Raw genomic sequence first — 19,244 nt, 5'->3', positions numbered from 1 at the left:
ATAGTGCTTCCCATAGCAAAGTGCAATCATCAGAATCAAATGCAGAACGAACGTCTACAAAACAACAATACAGGACCCCAAACTGCTCGATAGATTTCTTGTCAATGACTCAAACTAAAACAATGATAAATCATTGAGTGGTTCTCCTTGAAACCACCCTGTTCCTGAGGGAGGATAGAGTTTACTTCAGCCCATTCCTTTAGCATACTTAAGAAGATTTTTGAGAAACCTTTCCCACTTATGTCTAAGAGGTTCATTTGTCTATAATTCGCCAGGAGGGTGTACTCACCTTTTTGTATATCAGCTTGATCACTGCTCCCTTCCAACTATCCCCTCAAAGAGAGTATAAAACAAGACTGTCCAGTATGAAGTATTTGTATTTTAGGTTGAGCCTGGGCAGCGCATGCGCTGCTGCGAGGCATGCAGTAGTGGAGTATGACTGTGAAGCCCCACTCACTCTCTGCCCATATTTTTAATTGGTTTGTGTCATTATCCTTCTTAAACGCTGGTTTCCAAGTAGTTATTAGGCTTGTTGGTCCCTCCTTGGTACCACCTTGTCTGCATAGGTTACCTCCCATAACGACTGGACCTTTTACAGGTGTTGTTACATGGTCTGCTTTATATGTTGGTGAGCACTATTTCATTTAATGGTCTTCCCCTATTTCACCCACTACCTCGCATCACGCCGCCCACTTTTATTTACATTTTTACTAATTGTGGTCCACTTTAACTATAGTGGCCAATTTTTTTTATTTTTTTATTTTAGCAGCCTGATTCACATTTAGCGGCCGCGCTTACCTTTTTTTTTCTTTGTTTACTAGTGCCCAATCGGTGCTTTCACATTCATCGAGCCGCGCCCCCTTTTCTTTACAGAAACCACTTCTAAAGAAAGCTACGCGAACGACATAAAAGTGATAATGCGCATGGGAGCTTTTACCCCAAAAAACCCCATCTGTTTGTCAACGTGACAAACAGATGCTTTTATGGGTGAAAGCTCCCATGCTGCGCTTTCACTTTAAGGTCAGACACGGCCCTTTCTTTAGACTCAGCTTGTCTAAAGAAAGGGGCGCGGCCTTCCCAAATGTGAAAGTGACGTAAGGGCGCTAGTAAAAAAAAAAAGAATATTTGCAATGCAATAGGTCTCGCATTTGCAAGAGTTCAAGCTATTGCATTGCCAATAGCTTAAACTCTAGTTAATGCGAGACCTATTGCATTGCAAATGCCTGTATTGTGACTGCAAGCAAGTTGTCCAGACAGGCAGCCCATGCAAGTTTTAGCCTTTCGATTGTTTTCTTAATTGCCAGCTCTGTGAAGCACTCTGTAGTCTCCTTTTTTTAATAATGAATGTCATACACAGCTATGGCATCATTGTTGTAAGTCTCCTCCAGGAATTCTACTTATACAAACTCACCTACCGGACCCGACGTTTGGCTCTGGCAATTTCCCATCCCACTCTGCACCGCCTCCAGAATTTCCTTATATTTTTAGACTCTATGGTCTCCCTATTTGCTTCCCAACATTTTACATTTGATCCTCGCTTTTTCCTGGAAACCAGATTGTGTATATTTACTCTTTAAACTACAAAGGTTATTTTTTCTTGAAAAACTGTTGTGCCTTTCGAGCTTATGAATGTTGCTTTTTAAAATTCTACTCCTTGTCAAAACAGCAATTCCTATCATTCTTCATAGATTTAATTTGTTTGTATGCGTTGTTATAAGTCAACACTTCTATTTTTAAGCAAGCGACAACCTTTTTTATTATTTCATCTTACCAGGATAGTAGGTCAAAGGAGCCGTCTAGATATTATTCCTGCATAATTAAGCTGCAGGGCCTTTAAATGACTTGAGTGCTTTTCTGACAGCCTAGTTCGCAGACGCTTCTAGCGTCCAACCTTTAAAGGCAGGCTCCTCATCTGCCTAGATACAGTACCCAAATAAAGGTAGTCCTTGATGGGTATTGATCACTCCCTTCCAACTGGAGCACCTCGAATTTTCTAATTAGATTGAAGGCCCTTAGCTGTACGAACACATAACTGATTGGGCATGCCTGTTCACCATACTGGAACGTTTCCTTGCAGGACGTCCCCAAGTGCTCGACCATTTAGACTCACAAAGACATTTCACATTAGGAAATCTAATAAAGCGGCATCTCTCCCTAAGGCCTCATTGGGTGCAGAGTGGACACATTGTATATTAACAGCAGCTAAACAGTCGACATACTTTTCCTCCACAGTTTCGGGCAGCAGTTTGTGATTGAAGTCCCCGGTCAGAATGATCAGATCCTTAGGGTACTGTGCAAGTATGTTAGCCACATCCTCCTTGAACACTTCTACGGTTGGCTTATAATTAGAAAAAACGTCTTACATGCATATAGATGTTCAGGATAATAATAATTTTGTCCCCGTACATGCACTTGTCAATTTAATCCGACAAGCAAGCAGCTAACTACTAATTTCCCATATACTTGAGCCAATTTTACCAGATGTACAGGAATGTATAACATACTGATGGGATATGAAGTAAAGAAACAAGAAGTACGGAAAAATGTAAGGCTGGTTCGAAGACAATTTAGAAGTATATAAATGGAAATAAAATATGCTTAAAAAAAATACTTGAGCCAATTGTGGTAGATATCAAAGTTACAAGACCCCCGAAGGTCGTCCTGAAGTGCTACCTACTGCCTTCATATAGAGTCAAAGGTCTATGTAAAAATTTCATTTTAAAGTTCTTCACTAAGGAACCACCATATACCATTCATAATGCCCTATTCATAGTCAATAATGGACAAGCGTTGGACTAATGCAATCATTGAAAATCTAATCTAAGGTCACCGTAAAACAGATTGAATAGTTTTAGCCAATTTGCAACATTTTGAGATGTATCTCATTAGGGGTCAGATGTACGACGGATATTTGCATGCGCAAACGGGTCTTAGACCCGTTTCAGCATACAAAAGTCCCTTTGGCCATGTACAAACCCTACTTTGCGAGTCGCAAAAATTTGCGACACCTAAAATAGAGTTTTGCGACTCGCTTCCTAATAGCGACCCCAAATGCCATGTATGACTGTTTTGCGACCGCAATTGCAGTTGCAAAACAGTTGCAGTTTGCCACCCTTCACAGAGGGGTGGTAAACCACTCGCAAAAGGGAGGGGGTCCCCTTCCCCTTTGTGACTGTCTCTAAAAATATTTTTTAAGGGCAGGTCCCAGGGACCACTACCTTCCCTTAGAAAATGAAACTAAAACGTTTCATTTTAGTTTTTTTTAAATGCATTCCGAGCTGCATAGAAAAAAATTGCTTTACTGAAAAGCAGTCCCAGACATGGGGGTCAGCTGAGCCCAGCAGGCCACCATACCTGGGAGGGCCAGCCATTCCCACCGGGGTCGCAAATTGCGAATGCCTCATGAATATTGATGAGGCATGCAATTTTCGACCCCAAGAAGTTTCTTCTAAGGTAATGTCCGGTACAATAAGTCAATTGTACCTCAAATCAAAGAACTTTCAATGAGAAAAACTAAAATGTGATGGTGGGACGCATACATTAATCCTATCCACTGGGAATAACTCTTGGCGACATTCCTGTTGTCGTGTTGCGGCGCTTGCAGTTTCCTTGGGGGCTACTAGACAGATACGGGAGACCGGGATACTCACTTCCGGCGGAAGTCGAGTCCCGGTCCAGTCTTTCCTGCAACCTCCAGGCAAGCACTTCCAGGGGAAAACGCATAACACCGCTTTTCCCCGCCGGGTCTGCGCTTTGGATTCGAGTTGAATTCCCGAACGCCAGAACCTGCTTGCAGTGCCGTCGCAGCATCAAAGCGCAGGAGCGCTAAGACTTGGTTTTGTGTTATTTCCCGCCTTGCAGCCGCGCAGGAGCGCTGCTGATTCTCTCCACGTTTTCCACGCTGGGAGCGTGGTTTGCTTCTACCTCAAACGCCGCGCTGGAACACTGGGACACTGTTGGTTCCATCCTCGAGCGCCGCACTGAGGGAGAGGTTTCTTTATGGTTTCCCGCGCTGAAGCGCTGTTGCTTTTCCTTATCTTTGTTATCCTCAACCCTGTCACAGCTCAGGAGCGCTATTGATGATTTTGCCCTGCTCAGAGGGAATGCCACATTTTGAGTGCTTTTCACCAGTATTGCACTAACACGCAGGAGCGCTATACTTTGGGTGTTTCACACGCGCAGGAGCGCAGTACCTTGTGTTTGTCTTACGCGCAGGAGCGCTATTCTTTGGTTTACCTGACTTTGGAGCATCAATCCACCCCTAGGTACGGCAGACTGTGCTACGCTGGTGAGTCCGTGAGTGAACAGGCTTTCTGTATGTGCTTAGATGTCTGCAATGGAAGGGGGGAGGTGAGGTCATTCCCTAATTTAGTCTTCCAGTTGGCGCCAAGACCCTACCCGAGCTCCACACAGGCCAGGCCTTTTGTTTCCTTTCTGGCTTCCTTCCCTGTTCCCATCTCATCTTTACCGTGTATTACATTCTGTGCGGGTCAGGTGGGTACAGGGGCGGTAGCTCCTGTCGTCTCTGCGGAATCGCTTCACAAGCAGAGGTAAGACTTGTGGGGCTCTGACAGAATTCAAAGCCCACGTTATCTATTCCGCCCAGACGACATGGGCGACCCGGAAATCACCTTGCAAGACATAGCTGTCATGCTAGCTGCCATGCAGGCAGAGAATCTCAGCCTGCGCAATGATATGACAGCCATGCAGGGCCAATTAGCTGCTGGGGTCACCAGTCCTTGGGGAACCACCCCGAGCCCCAGAGTTAGACAAGAAGGGCTGTTGCGACCACCCACGTTCACCTTTGGGGGGTCCTCCACTGCCACCAATAAGGACACTGCCATACAAGTCGTCACAACCCACCCTGTACAGCTGGCTCCTCCTGAGCGCTTTTACGGAGACAGCACCAAGTATGGCGTTTTCATCCATCAGTGCCACCTGCATCTCATGGCCAGGTCATCAGCCTTTCCCGACGACGCATCCAAGGTCGCGTTCATTCTGTCGTACATGGGCGGGGATGCCGCCCAGTGGTCCATTGCTTTGGTGGAAAACGACGACCCCATGCTTAACGACTTGCCGACGTTCAAGGAGGCCATGAGGCGAATGTTCGCTCATCACACCTTTGTGCAGGCAGCAGACAACGAGCTGCTCAACCTCAAGCAAGGCAATAATTACTTACTTCCCTATATCACCATGTTCAGTAGGCTCGTCATTGAGGCCCAGTGGCCGGAGTCCAAGAAGGTGTCGATATTCTATCAGGGCTTGTGTGATGACCTGAAGGATCTTATCTCACAGTTGCCCAATCCGCCTGATGAAATAGGCCCTTTCATAGATTTAGTGGTCAAAATGAACTTCCGCTTACAGGAAAGAAGGACCGAAAAAGGGAAAGGCAGCGACAACCGCTTCCTGTCCTTCGGAGACAAGGGCGCGGAAAAGGGCAAGGAAGAAGCCGCTCCCCAGAGCGACACGCCTGAACCTATGCAAATAGGTGGCGTCAGAGGACCCATAACAAGCCAAGAAAGGGAAAAAAGGAGGAAGCAGAACCAGTGTCTGTATTGCGGAAAAAGCGGATACTTTGTTCGAGAGTGCCCGGTAAAGCCCACACGGCCACGGGGCAGAAGACCCTTTGCATTGCCCATCGCCAAAGGAGACAAGTCAGGAAACGAGGCAACCCAGTAGACAAAGGGGTCCGTCCTCTGGGTTTTTCTTCCGGCACCTCAGCGATCCCTGCAGTATTCGATGGCAATCACCATGTAGGAGTGGAAGTGACCCTGCGGAACCAGGCAGGCAGTTCTTGGCTAGTGACCGCTATGTTGGACTCTGGGGCAACAGGCAACTTCATCGACACAGCCTATTCGCAAATACTTGGCATAAACACAGTACCCAAAGCACAACCGGAAACGGTTAAGGCAGTAGACGGAACGGACCTGACTTCAGGCCTTATCAGACATCGTACCGAAGACCTGACTATGTCCCTTGCTAATCACCACGCCAAACACATCAACTTCGACGTCATCGACGCTCCTCAGTTCCGGGTCATTTTGGGTCTGCCATGGTTGGTACACCATAATCCCTGCATCGATTGGGTGTCCCGAATCATACACCTGGATTCGGAACACTGCTGCAGGTCACCCCCGAGGTGATCGCACCATACAAGCACGCTCATTACCCTTACAGGGCATGGGGATGGTTACCCAAACAGAAGTCCCCCGAATATTACCTGGACCTGGCGGAAGTATTCGACAAGAAAGGAGCCAACACCATACCACCACATCGCTCCTTTGATTGCCGAATAGACCTGATGCCCGGCTCAACGTTACCATGTAGCAGGATTTATTCCCTTACGGAAAAGGAGAACATCCATCTACACTCCTATCTGGACGAATATTTGGACAACGGGTTTATCCGCCATTACAGGTCTCCGGTGTCCTCTCCTCTCTTATTCGTATCGAAGAAGGAAGGCGATCTGAGGACCTGTATCAACTTCAGATCGATGAATGCCATCACAGTGAAGAACCGGTATTTGCTTCAGTTAATCTCCAACCTCTTGGATCAGGTGAAGAACGCCTCCATGTACACCAAACTGGACCTAAGGGGGGTTACCACCTAGTCAGAGTCCGGAAGGGCGACGAATGGAAGACCGCCTTCCGGACGAAGTTCGGTCTTTTCGAATATCAGGTCATGCCTTTCGGACTCTGCAACACCCCCGCAGCGTTCCAGTATTTCATCGATGAGGTGTTAAGGGAATACATCTACGTCTTCTGTATCGTCTACATAGACGATATCCTGATATATTCGCAGAACATCACAGAACACGTCCAACACGTGCGCTCCGTTCTCCAGCAGCCGGGAAGGCATTGTTTGTACATAAAGCTGGAAAAGAGCGTTTTTCAAGTCGACTCTGTTGAGTTCCTGGGACACATCATCACTCCAGCTGGCATCCGAATGGACAACAAGAAGGTAGAGGCCATTCTACAGTGGCCCACTCCGGAATCAGTAAAAGGGGTCCAACGGTTCCTGGGGATTCCCAACTACTACAGACGATTCATCACGGGCTTCTCCGAAATTGTGGCTCCTATCACACGCTTACTGCGCAAAGGGGTGTGTTTTTGCTGGGATCAGAAAGCAGACGACGCGTTTCAGGAGCTAAAAAGACGATTCACCCCAGCCCCCATTCTAGTGCACCCGGATACAGAGCAGCCCTTTATAGTGGAGGCGGACGCCTCAAAAGACGCAATAGGGGGCGTATTGTCACAAAGGGACCCCAGCACTGGACTAGCGCATCCAGTGGCCTTCTACTCCAAGAAACTCCAACCCGCAGAACGCAACTACACCGTGTCTGACCAGAAGCTGCTGGCGATAAAAACAGCATTCGAGGAATGGCGCCACTACCTGAAAGACGCCAAGCACACAGTCACCATCTACACAGACCACCGGAACCTCCAGTTCCTACGCTCAGCACGTGCCCTCACAGCCCGACAGCTTCGATGGAGGTTGTTCTTTAATGAATACAACTTCGTGATCACATTCCGACCCGGAAAAGAAAACGCCAAGGCGGACGCACTGTCACAACTGGACGAAACCGATGAATAAACCGTTGCCGTTGAGCCGGTTCCCATCATATCGGAACAACACTTCCAGGACATGGTAGCATCGTCGGAGTTCATGACTCAGCTAACCGCTCAACCATCCTGGCACAAGGACACGACGGGGTGACCCGTGTTGATGGGTTGCTGTACAAGGGAAGCAAGTTGTACCTACCTGGTGAACCTAGTCAGAAACAAGCCATCCACATGAGTCACGATCACGTCCTCTCCGGCCACCCTGGCTACCACAAAACGCTCGACCTTCTACAGAGACAGTTCTGGTGGCCAACGTTAGTGCCTGACGCTAGAAGCCATGTGTCGAGTTGTGTCGTTTGCCTACAGGGCAAGAACAGGTCAGACCCTTCAGTTGGTCTGCTACGTCCCATCCTCGAACCACCATTCCCATGGCACACCATCTCCATGGATTTCGTGGTTGACCTCCCTCTGACCAAGACTGGCCACAACACGATACTCACCATAGTGGACCACCTTTCGAAGATGGCACATTTCGTACCGTTGATGAAAATACCCACAGCCACTGAACTAGCCTTGGTCTTCGTGAACAACGTGGTTCGCCTCCACGGCATTCCGGCAGTGGTGATAACGGACCGGGGTTCACAGTTCGTCTCCCGTTTTTGGAAAGAGGTGTGCAGGATCTTGGACATGGACGTGCGCCTTTCCTCTGCATACCATCCCCAGACGGACGGACAAGCTGAGAGAACGAACCACACCATGGAACAGTACCTCCGCTGTTTGCTGCTTATGGTTGAGAAGGAATGGTCTGAGGTGCTATGGATGGCGGAATACGCGTACAACAACAGCAAACATTCGGCCATTGGCATGTCACCTTTCTTCTGCCTCCAGGGACGTCGGCCCCGCACCTCTGCCTGGGAGGAACCTCTGGACAGCCAGTTGCCAACGGTGCGGGCGTATCATGGTGCCCTGTGCAGCCTCTGGCAACAGGCCCGGTTCGAGCTGGCCAAGGCGAAGGACTCCTACAAAACGCATGCCGATGCTCACAGACAGAAGGAACCCGAATACCACATGGGTGACAGAGTGTGGCTTTCCATTCGGCACCTCAATGTGCAAGGTCCCAAGAAACTGCTGCCCTGTTATGTGGGCAATTTAGTCATCGAGAAGGTGGTTAACCCTGTTGCAATGCGGCTCTCGCTTCCTCCGCATATGAAGATCCATCCGGTCTTCCATGTCTCCCTTTTGCATGCAGTTCATCCTGGCAGCACAGTCCCGTCTCCTCCTTCCCCGGTGGTGGTGGAGGACCATGTTGAGTATGAGGTCAGGGCAATCTTGGGTTCCCGTCGTACCAGGGGGGAAGCTCTGCTACCTAGTGGACTGGAAGGGGTACGGTCCCAATGAGCGGTCATGGGAACCCCTGTCCCATGTGCGCCACGCTCCCGTTTTGGTCCGTGCTTTCCATCTGAGTCATACGCTTAGCCCTCGCCCTGCCTCTCCTTTCTGAGTACGGGTGGTTGGGGGGGGTCTGTTTTTAGGGGGGGGTACTGTCGTATTGCAACGCTTGCCGTTTCCTTGGGGGCTACTAGGCACATACGGGAGACCGGGGTACTCACTTCCAGCAGAAGTCGAGTCCCGGTCCAGTCTTTCCTGCAACCACCAGGCAAGCACTTCCGGGGGAAAACGCATAACACCGCGCTTCCCCGCCGGGTCTGCGCTTTGGATTCGAGTTGAATTCCCGAACGCCAGAACCCGCTTGCAGTGCCGTCGCAGCATCAAAGCGCAGGAGCGCTAAGACTTGGTTTCGTGTTATTTCCCGCCTTGCAGCCGCGCAGGAGCACTGCTGATTCTCTCCACGTTTTCCACACTGGGAGCGTTGTTTGCTTCTACCTCAAACGCCGCGCTGGAACACTGGGACACTGTTGGTTCCATCCTCGAGTGCCGCACTGAGGGAGAGGTTTCCTTATGGTTTTCCGCGCTGAAGCGCTGTTGCTTTTCCTTATCTTTGTTATCCTCAACCCTGTCACAGCGCAGGAGCGCTATTGATGATTTTGCCTTGCTCAGAGGAAATGCCACATTTTGAGTGCTTTTCACCAGTATTGCACTAACGCGCTGGAGCGCTAAACTTTGGGTGTTTCACACGCGCAGGAGCGCAGTACCTTGTGTTTGTCTCACGCGCAGGAGCGCTATTCTTTGGGTTGGTACATTATTCGCAGGGGCGCTATTCTTTGGTTTACCTGACTTTGGAGCATCAATCCACCCCTAGGTACGGCAGACTGTGCTACGCTGGTGAGTCCGTGAGTGAACAGGCTTTCTGTATGTGCTTAGATGTCTGCAATGGAAGGGGGGAGGTGAGGTCATTCCCTAATTTAGTCTTCTTTGTCTTCCAGTTGGCGCCAAGACCCTACCCGAGCTCCACACAGGCCAGGCCTTTTGTTTCCTTTCTGGCTTCCTTCCCTGTTCCCATCTCATCCTTACCGTGTATTACATTCTGTGCGGGTCAGGTGGGTACAGGGGCGGTAGCTCCTGTCGTCTCTGCGGAATCGCTTCACAAGCAGAGGTAAGACTTGTGGGGCTCTGACACCTGTCTACTGTTTGTTTTGTTCACGGTCCTAAATTAAACAATATTTGCCGCTAATATCATCTATACAATTCTTCTAATGCAAAACGAGTACGAGGGATATTTGTTGTAACATTATGTTTCACAATCTATGTAGTTCTAAATTGTTTTTATTACCTAACACGTATCAGGACTTCTCCAATAGTAAACTAACCTACATATTATCTGCAAAAAAAACTATTAGTTATTTCAATTTAAGAGAAAGACCTCTATCCTTTATCTAATATAGAACTGTTCAATATAGAAGAGTCGGCAAATTGGGAAAGGAAAGATTGGATAGGTAGCCTAAGTCATAATATTCCATGCCATAAGGAGAGCAACTTGTGACGTTAAACCGACTCAGTTCGGCAAGGCATTCAGATACAACCTATTAAAGTTCCTAATTTCCGTCCACCTAGAAAGGATTCCTTTACTTCTACATTCAAAAAGCAAACTTCCTATTGATGTGCCAGACCCCCAGTTTTGCTACATTCCAGAATGAAGTCCTTATTCCCATATTTACAGCTCCTTTGGAATTGCATGAAGTTGCTGTTCCTGCACTGCATTTACTCAATCAAATCAAGGAGTTGGAGCAGCCGTGGTTCCATCCTCCCAGGTATACGCCTTATGTTGCGAATGAACATTGGCTTGCTGACCCTATCCCGCTTGATGGGGTTATATTTTCTACAGTTGCACCGCGTGAACACTGCCCCTCCAACGTAGATTGCACGGTTAACGCATGGAATCGCATTGGGGGTTGCCTACAGGCACCCTTCTTATATTCACCGCTACTCCCACTTACCTATCATCCGAAGATGCCACTGCTGCAAGAAGGTGTGTTTCACAGCGTCCAAAATACACATAAACTCCAATGCTGGGGCAACCTATATTGAAACGGCACACTTCGAACTCTCCAACAAATATATTCAGACCCCTCACCCTCCGCCATGGAGACCTTCCTTTATGTCCGATTACGTCATGCTTGCACTCCCGCATACCCTCTGGATCCTGCGTTGGTAGCCCCTCTGCACCACATACTGCGATCGAACACTGCTTCCCAACTGGTGTCTACACTCTATCATAGCTTATATACTGACACCAAGTATCCTCCTTGTGCAGCTCGTGATAAATGGTCGGCTGACCTGGGACAAGACATCACTGATTCACAATGGGTGTTCCGTTGTAAACAAACTGAACAGGTCTCCTCCAATAGTCGACTACGCATCACTCATTACAAATTCTTACATCGCAGTTATTACACCCCGGTTAACATACACAAATTAGGGTTGCGCGACACAAACCGATGTGACAGATGCAAGGCAGAAGCTGCTGACTTCCTATATCTAGCTTGGGGATGTTTCACTGTCCACACCTATTGGCAACAAGTGTTCACTGCGCTAGATCTCATGACTTTCATGTCACTTTTGAGGTCTAGTCTGGCTAGGTCTGGCTTTACTTGGATATACAGAGCAGATACCAGTAAAGTATCGTACATTTGTTTCGTTCAGCCTGGTGTTGGCTAGACAGCAGGTGGCCTGTAGGTGGGGTCGAGGAAGGGCACCCAAATTCAAGGATTGAATTGGGGACATGACACTATGGCAGGACCAAACATGTACATATGCCGAACTCCTCCCGACCACGTCACCCCCCCGTGAAATCTGGGTCCACTCCAGTTGTACCTCTTGGACCATCCTGCAGACATCGGCCAGGATTCCTGATCCCCACCCTAATCACTATGCATTAAGACCCAGACACTTCATACTATTGTCTACAGCTCATGCACTTGCGGGTAATTGCACCTTTTTAATTACACATTGGAATGTGATGCTCCTAACATGTGAACTTTTAAACAAGAGGATAGGGAAACCGTTCCAGATACTTGTCTTATGTGCACTTAAGGATTTGATGTCGCTGTGCTACATGTAATTTTCTATGGATTATCCTGACAATGCTGTTTGTCTAATACGTCTAATGTATTCAGTTTAAGTAAAACATCAATAAAATAAAGTTTTTTTTAAAAAAAAGGAGTCGGAGCAGCCTGCAACCCTCTATCTGGAGTGATCCCTTCAGGGAGGCTGCTGTGCACATCACATCACTTAGTTTTGGAGTTGTGGGCTTAGGACCGCCACTATTACACTGCTGTGTTGGGGGTTTCTGTCGATTCATAGGGAATAGAGGAACGTTTCTGGGTGATGCATACAGTATCAAGCATATCCCTTTTCTGGGAGGAAAATGCATTCAGTAAAACATGTATGCATTACCTCCAGTGTGGATTCCTCAGCCTCAATGGGAGGAAACCCAAAATTATGTATATTGGCCAGTCTTGGCTGCATTTTCCTGCACTTTCATTTTGTTGTCTATTAGGCACATTGCTTTTATTAGTTTCTTTGAAGTTTGAATGCTCCACTGCTACTTACTCCAGTGCATGAGATCACCTTTCCAGATTTAACCCTCTGGTATCTCAGTACCATACTTTTGAGCAATCATTTGCTAATTTTTAAGTAGCAACATCTAGTGAGCGTAGATTCCTACGCACGCTCAGCACATATGTTTACATTTGGGCAATTGCAATGATGTGAATGTGCTACTACATTATGTATTACAATCATAAATAATGCTGGTTACTGTTATTTTTAATTTTATTGAGGAATCCAACCCTGACGACAGGGAATGATTGAAGTATACGAACCTATACAAAAACAATACTCACAAAATTCTTATTCTAAAAATCTTACTGTCATAAAGGTGTTTGCAGAAAACAATGCACTCAAATTAGCCATGGAGGTTAGAAGTGGAGGCAAGAATACAGAATGTTCATTGTTCTTACCTCCACTGCAAGTAACGCAGCCCAAGTAAGGCCTCTCAGCAGAGGAGGGATGTCCACTCTGGCTTCCTTCCAAACTAGATTTTTTTTGTACGGATAGGCCTGCAAAAAGAAGGAAGCGTTGGACATTTCCCCACAGTTCTTTGGAAGAGAAAAATCATGTAGAACATCAGGAGCAACACAAAATGAGCATTTGAAAGCAAACAAATTTACTGGAAAAACAATTGGATATCTTGAACTGTACATTTAACGATGATCACTATAGACATGCACATTCTTTTATTCAATTAGAGGAATGACTAAACAAGTCAGTAATTTTTTCACTTGGGTATGTCCCTCAAGTTTTCATCATGCCACATTTGTATTAGATTGGTCGAACAATTCAAAAGTTTTAAAGGGAGTGACCAAAAATAAATATTTTTTGTTGTTAGCATGGGAACCGCCATATTCGACTTAAGCAACAAGAAAGTAAATAAGCACTGGCAAAGCGAATTGGCCTCTGTTGTAAACTTGCCAACTACTGGCTGTACTAAGCCATCTTTTTTCCATTGCTTCAGCTAATGTCAAATTGGACATCAGTGAATCGTGACATCTGTGGGCACTTGGGCAGTCACCTTGGAATGGGATTTGTATGAAAGAAAAGCCATCCTAAGATGAACACCGATGTGTATGCATGTATCATAATGCACATGTGTTTCCCGTTACACATGCGAGCGCAGGAAGCAATTCTAAGATGGATGCTGATGCATATGCATGTATTTTCATGTCTTGTGATGCACCAAAGAATACAAAAAGTGATGTATGGGATGATCCCATTTTCTTGACAAGGGGAAAGACTGTGGTTGTTTTTAATGCACCAAATGCAAAACCTTTTTCCACTTGAAGGAATATGATTTTCTAGTGGAAGGTCGTTTGGCTTCTAGTAGAATGTCCATACAGTCTTCTGGTAATCTAAGATGGCCATATTACAGGAATCCAGGAGCCAGGCTGCTGAGTTCAATGATGGGAGGTTGGCTTGCAGAACTTGGACCGCCAAACTTATACAGGAGATCCTGACTGCACAGCCGTCTCTTGTGCGGATGTTTAGATAAGTGGAGGTCCATAAACCACCCCTTACAAGGTCATTCTAGTGCTATCATTATCATTCTGGACTTGAACTGGTAGAATGTAACAGAACAGTTGGAGTGAGGGGTATCAGAGGAAATGTGCATTGAAATTTCTTTGACACATTTTTCAAAAGGGCATCCTCTTTCGACTCTGGTTGGTAAAGTCTGGAGACATAATGTAGGAAAGAAGGATCTGCTTTCATGGTTACCCCCACTTTTTCTGGTGTTATACTGTTTTCTGACTAGTTTGACTGGGAGCCTGTTAATCAGAACCCCAGTCACTGTGCTGCTCTCTCCCTAAATGTGACTATGGTAAGTACCTTGGTACCTTCCTAATTGGCTAAGGGTGTACCCTTCCAAGTCTCTAGTACATGGTACAAAGGTACCCAGGGCATAGATACACCAGGGGTCTCCCATGGGCAGCAGCATGTATTATGCCACCCATGAGAGACCACTCAAACTGACTACTGGCCTGCCATTGCAGCCTGTTTTAGTTGGTGCTAGCACCCCTTACAACAGATATACTTTTTCTTATATCTGAACTGCAGTGTAGTTCCTATAGTACCCTCATACAGGACCTGCGCTTTCGGATAACATACACTGTGGGTCGGGTGGTAGACTGATTCTGTGCACCCCCACTGCGTATGTTAGCCGTGTTTTGCATTAGCTAGCTCACAGTGCCACTAGAATTTCCTTTTACCAGAGAGATTCGTTTTTGGCAACCTCAGAACACAATAAACCAGGATTCCTCAGACTCGTGGAAACAATATACTACATTTCACCCAGTCACTCATGCTTGCTCATTTTCTCTCAGAGAGATACACGGAAGAAACAGTCGAGCGCGTTTACAATAAGAATTTATTGTACCGTTGTTTTTCTAGTGTAAAATATATGAGCTGCTACAACCGTTACACAGTAGCAGAGATATAGGATCAGCAGTACAGTAAATACAAGGGAATAGTACAGTTCTATAATTTTGCAATAGTCATGAACAGATGCATGAATAAAAAATGCATTTATAAAAGATAGTGCGTACTCCTACAATGCCTGCCTAAATGTACCTAAGTGTGCCTAGCATGTGAGTAGGTGCGAAAGAGCCTAAGAGCCAAGAATCCCGCTAGGATTTTGTTGAACCCCATTACCTGAAATAGTGAGAGTGTGGGACTTCATCCTAGACTCGAATTGGACAACCCGCAAGGGATAGTCAGACCACTGTCAGCTGGAGCGATTGCATGGCGGGACCGCAGAATCACTGGTCAGTGTGACGGCGTGAAGTCTCGGTCCCTCCTACCTACTGATAGCAAGAGGTGCTGTATTTATACAGTCCTTGTGTTTGTGTTAGCTATTGTTTAGTTTGAGGAAGACGTTGGGAATTAAACCTTGTGCGTAGATCGGAGAGGTGAAGTATACCCCCTGCAGAGTATTCTCATAAATTATTCATATGTTCTAAGTATGACGTCTTAGCAATATCGATTGGGGAAAAAACCCTCCCTCTGCATGGAACTAGGTTAAAGGTTTAGTCCCGTGGTTCCCAAACTGTGCGCCGCGGCACCCTGGTGCGCCGTAATGAGTAGGCAGGGGCGCCGCGCACAATGTGGGAACATACTAGGGAGTTAGAAATGCTACCTTCATCATCCTGCAACATGGTTTGGCCCAAGAGCGACGTCCGCACATATGCGTCGTACTTGCTTTCCGAGGCATAGTCTCCGCCATTACTGGCATACGGCCATACGCTGTTCTGAGTGTTTGAGCTGTCTGCCCGCCGTGCCTCGTGGGACCCTCTTCTCCACTCAAGGAAATAGGTAAGTGAAGTATGCCGCCCTAATTGCACAACTAAATTAAACTAAAATGCACAAAAAAGGTCACTTACGAGCATTGTTCCCTGTAGCATGCGCTGGCGCCCACACTACTTGGGACCAGCGCGCACATATTCTCCCAAAGTGCGCACTTCACTACCGCATGCAAGAGACGTTCACCAGCCACTACAACTTTTAATTGGCGCTTAAAAATAATCACTTGTAAATCAAATGCGAGGAGCAGTGGCAGACAGTTTACAAGGCCTTTAGTCTGAACGGGTTTTTAGCACAATGTGTCTCCCGAGTTTGGAGCAGGCAGCTGTTACATATGCTGCTTGCTCTATTAGTGTCGGGACATGGGGCCTGCAAGGAATTAGCAGCAGTAGTGACGTCTGGGAGTCCGATCCAGAAATGTATTGATTGTTGGCAGTGGCACTGAAAATAATAATATACAGAGTTTGTTGTGAAACGCTGGGTAAAACTGCTCATGGTTGAAGGTGCGCGTTATGTAAAACTGCATAACAAACTGGATTCTGCCTGTCGCCAAAACTGAATCACATCGTTTAGGAATTGAGCACAAAGCATTTAAGCAAAAAAGCAATACATTTTTATATAGCCGGAAGAGTGGATAAATTGCACCGAGTGATCACATATAAGAGCAGCTCAAATACTTAAATTCAGGAGGTGCAATCTACAAAAAGCGTGAATTTCTTAATAGCCTCTTAAGTTGTTCAATCTTTAAGAAGAATCTAGGCCTCGTGTACTGCATACAGGACAACTAACTTGCCTCTGATCATGCCTGTTAGAGCTCTTCTGACTGCTTAGCTTTTTCTGTTGGATGCACCTGACTAGGCCTCAAATTGTCCAGTGCCCCTGAGCCACCCGTTCGCTCCGGATCAGATTCAGTGAGAGGCCTAGCAACTCTGGTACACACGGCGTCATAAGCCCAGCCCCATTAGCAGTGCACTGTGTGCTAGCCAGCCTAGAAAGGATCGGCGTCTTTGACTGGCACCAGGAAGTTTTTTATTTTAATTCAAAATCCTGCCAACTCAGGGACCCTGTGTGGTGAAAGAGAATTATGCTGCAACCAGGCAAGTGCTGCCTGAGAGACAGTCTGAGACGTCATGGCCAGACAACGGAAGCAATATAAATCTGTAGCATTTGGGCCAGCATTTGATTGATGGCATACAACTTTTAATTCTAAATACCAGCATAATGCAATAATACTATGTCAAACTCTAAATGGCAAATAGGCTGTATGCTTCGTCTATATACAAAAGAAAGGGCCAAATGAAGCATGACTGAATCATATATAAATGCTGATAGGGACAACGAAGTCCATGGTAAGTCTCTGCTACCACTTGCTGAAAAGACAAAGGCAACACATTACGAGGCAAGTTGTTTCTTAACCCCTCCTGTGCTCATGACGGCAGTAATGTTTCTCAGTTCATATTTAAAAAGCCACCCTTTTAATGAATACTTTTCAAATAAACTGATCTGCTTACGTCAAATGCTACGTCAACTATTATCTTCTTATTTTGTTACAAATATGATTATAATACCTTCAGTGCGTCCCACTTACATTAAGGAAGACAACAGGAAGGTCAGGCTTACATCCCGTCCACCGGTAAAAAAATGGTGGGGAGCCACGGACAACTGCCGATTAGGTCAAGGGAGCCACAGGTCAAAAAAGTTTGGGAACCACTGGTTTAGTCCATGAAAGGCATCAGTCCTTATAAGGCTTTATGTCCCTATAAGGCATTCTGTACTTATTAGGTGTTATGTCCTTATAAGGCTAGTTCATTTGAAATGAATGGGAGATGATGTAGGGAAGGTGTACAATGTTCCTTGGTTCTATATTAGGGTACCGATAGGAAATATAACAGCACTTAAAGCCTATAAGTAACCCTTAAGGCAGGCCTTTCAATCCTGAAGACAAGGTGCTAGGTTATAAGTGTGAGGGTGCCCTGCCCAAGCAGTACACCCCCTACAAACCCTGGAGTCGATTCTCCAGGCTTTGTAAGTGTGGTCAGCTATTTTAATATATATAGTAGACATCAAGTCAATGACAAGATGTCTAACTATATATTGGCTGAAACGAAACCAATCATGTTTGGCATCAAACGTGTTGGAATGATACCCCAACACAGATTACAGTGTTGGATGCAGGACCCCATGCACTGGGGAGCTCCCCTGGGAAGTCCCCTTGTATTCCCAGTACCACCCTTTCAGGGTCTAACAGCAAGCTAGTGCAGCTGCTGACCACAGACACGATTCTGCCCTCCTGCTGCTGAGCTGAGCATGAGCAGGGGTAGGTAGAAAAATAGGTTTCCTATTACAGGGAGGTATCACCACCTCCCACACAAGACTTAGTGTATTGGGCTGGGGTGTGGGCGCTTGCCAGCGCCACCAGACTGCTTTGAAGGGCACATTTGGTGCCCTCCTTGCATACTCCACTTGGAACCAGTTCAGGGAGCCGTTGGCTCCTGCTCTGGTGTGAAACTGGACAAAGGACATGGGAGTATCCTCCCTTCTGTCCAGCCCCTCCTCCGGGAGGGATATCTTAATCATTCCAACCCTTTCCATAGGGTACTTAAGGGCTTTCGTAGGGGTGGCTCTTCAGATTCGTTGTGGGACAAGATTCAGATTCAAAACCACTTCTACAGTCCGGGCACTTGGGACTTCGTTGGACTTCGCCTAGGAACTGAGACTGCATCAAGGAAGACTCCTGCTGCTCCTGGTCTTGTCGTCCTGCCAGAATTCTGCATCGTCTGTGCGTCGCCCAGTTTCTTCTCTAGGCCTGAGGGTACAAGGACTCCCAAAGTTATATCCCCTAGTGTGAAGGAGTCATTTGCTGCAGGTACTGCAACTAAGCTGACCGGTCTACTTCTCCTGACGTCCGACGGTCTTGAAAGGCTCAGCAACACAGGTGGTGGTACTGCAACTCCCTGCAGGCCTGCACTATCTTGCCAGCACGTTTGAGGCCAGTATCCCTCGTCGGAACAACTGGACCAGAACCCCTGTGCACCACGTCGACTTCCTGTTGCCAAGGCTTGTTGACATTATCTTCCAGGGATCTTCGGGCTACAAGAAGCTTCAGCCTCCAGCATCTCTCCCTACCAATGTCTTCATCCTCACCACATCCTCTGCACCGTGGGCCCTCATCTTTGGTGAGCTGCTCAAGGTCCTTTTGCGACTCCTGTGCCTTCGGCCTGTGGATTCTCTTGAGGGTCAATGGCTTTAGTGAGCTCCCCTGCTTGCTCGGGGGCTGCTCTGGCTCTCTTGCACTTAGTGAGTTCCTTGGACTTTGCTGGTTACAACGTTACACCTTTTTCGTTTACCACATCTGTTGCTGCTGCCAAG

At 46.9% G+C, this 19,244-nt stretch overlaps 1 protein-coding gene across 5 annotated transcripts in view; it reads right to left on the bottom strand.

Annotated features, from left to right (window-relative positions):
• TBCK (TBC1 domain containing kinase) overlaps window positions 1-19,244 on the bottom strand; it is a 1,465,497-nt gene that overhangs the window by 863,970 nt on the left and 582,283 nt on the right. For all 5 annotated transcript variants that reach the window (XM_078676605.1, XM_078676609.1, XM_078676607.1 and 2 more), the window contains one exon: window positions 12,983-13,081. In XM_078676605.1, the coding sequence (XP_078532731.1) occupies window positions 12,983-13,081 (99 nt within the window). The remainder of the gene's footprint in view (window positions 1-12,982; window positions 13,082-19,244) is intronic.

This window comes from Lissotriton helveticus, chromosome 2_1, assembly GCF_964261635.1.
Source record: "Lissotriton helveticus chromosome 2_1, aLisHel1.1, whole genome shotgun sequence".
In the NCBI taxonomy this organism is placed as follows: domain Eukaryota; kingdom Metazoa; phylum Chordata; class Amphibia; order Caudata; family Salamandridae; genus Lissotriton; species Lissotriton helveticus.
Note: the sequence above shows the minus strand (reverse complement) of the source record. Positions and strands in the feature narration are given on the sequence as shown.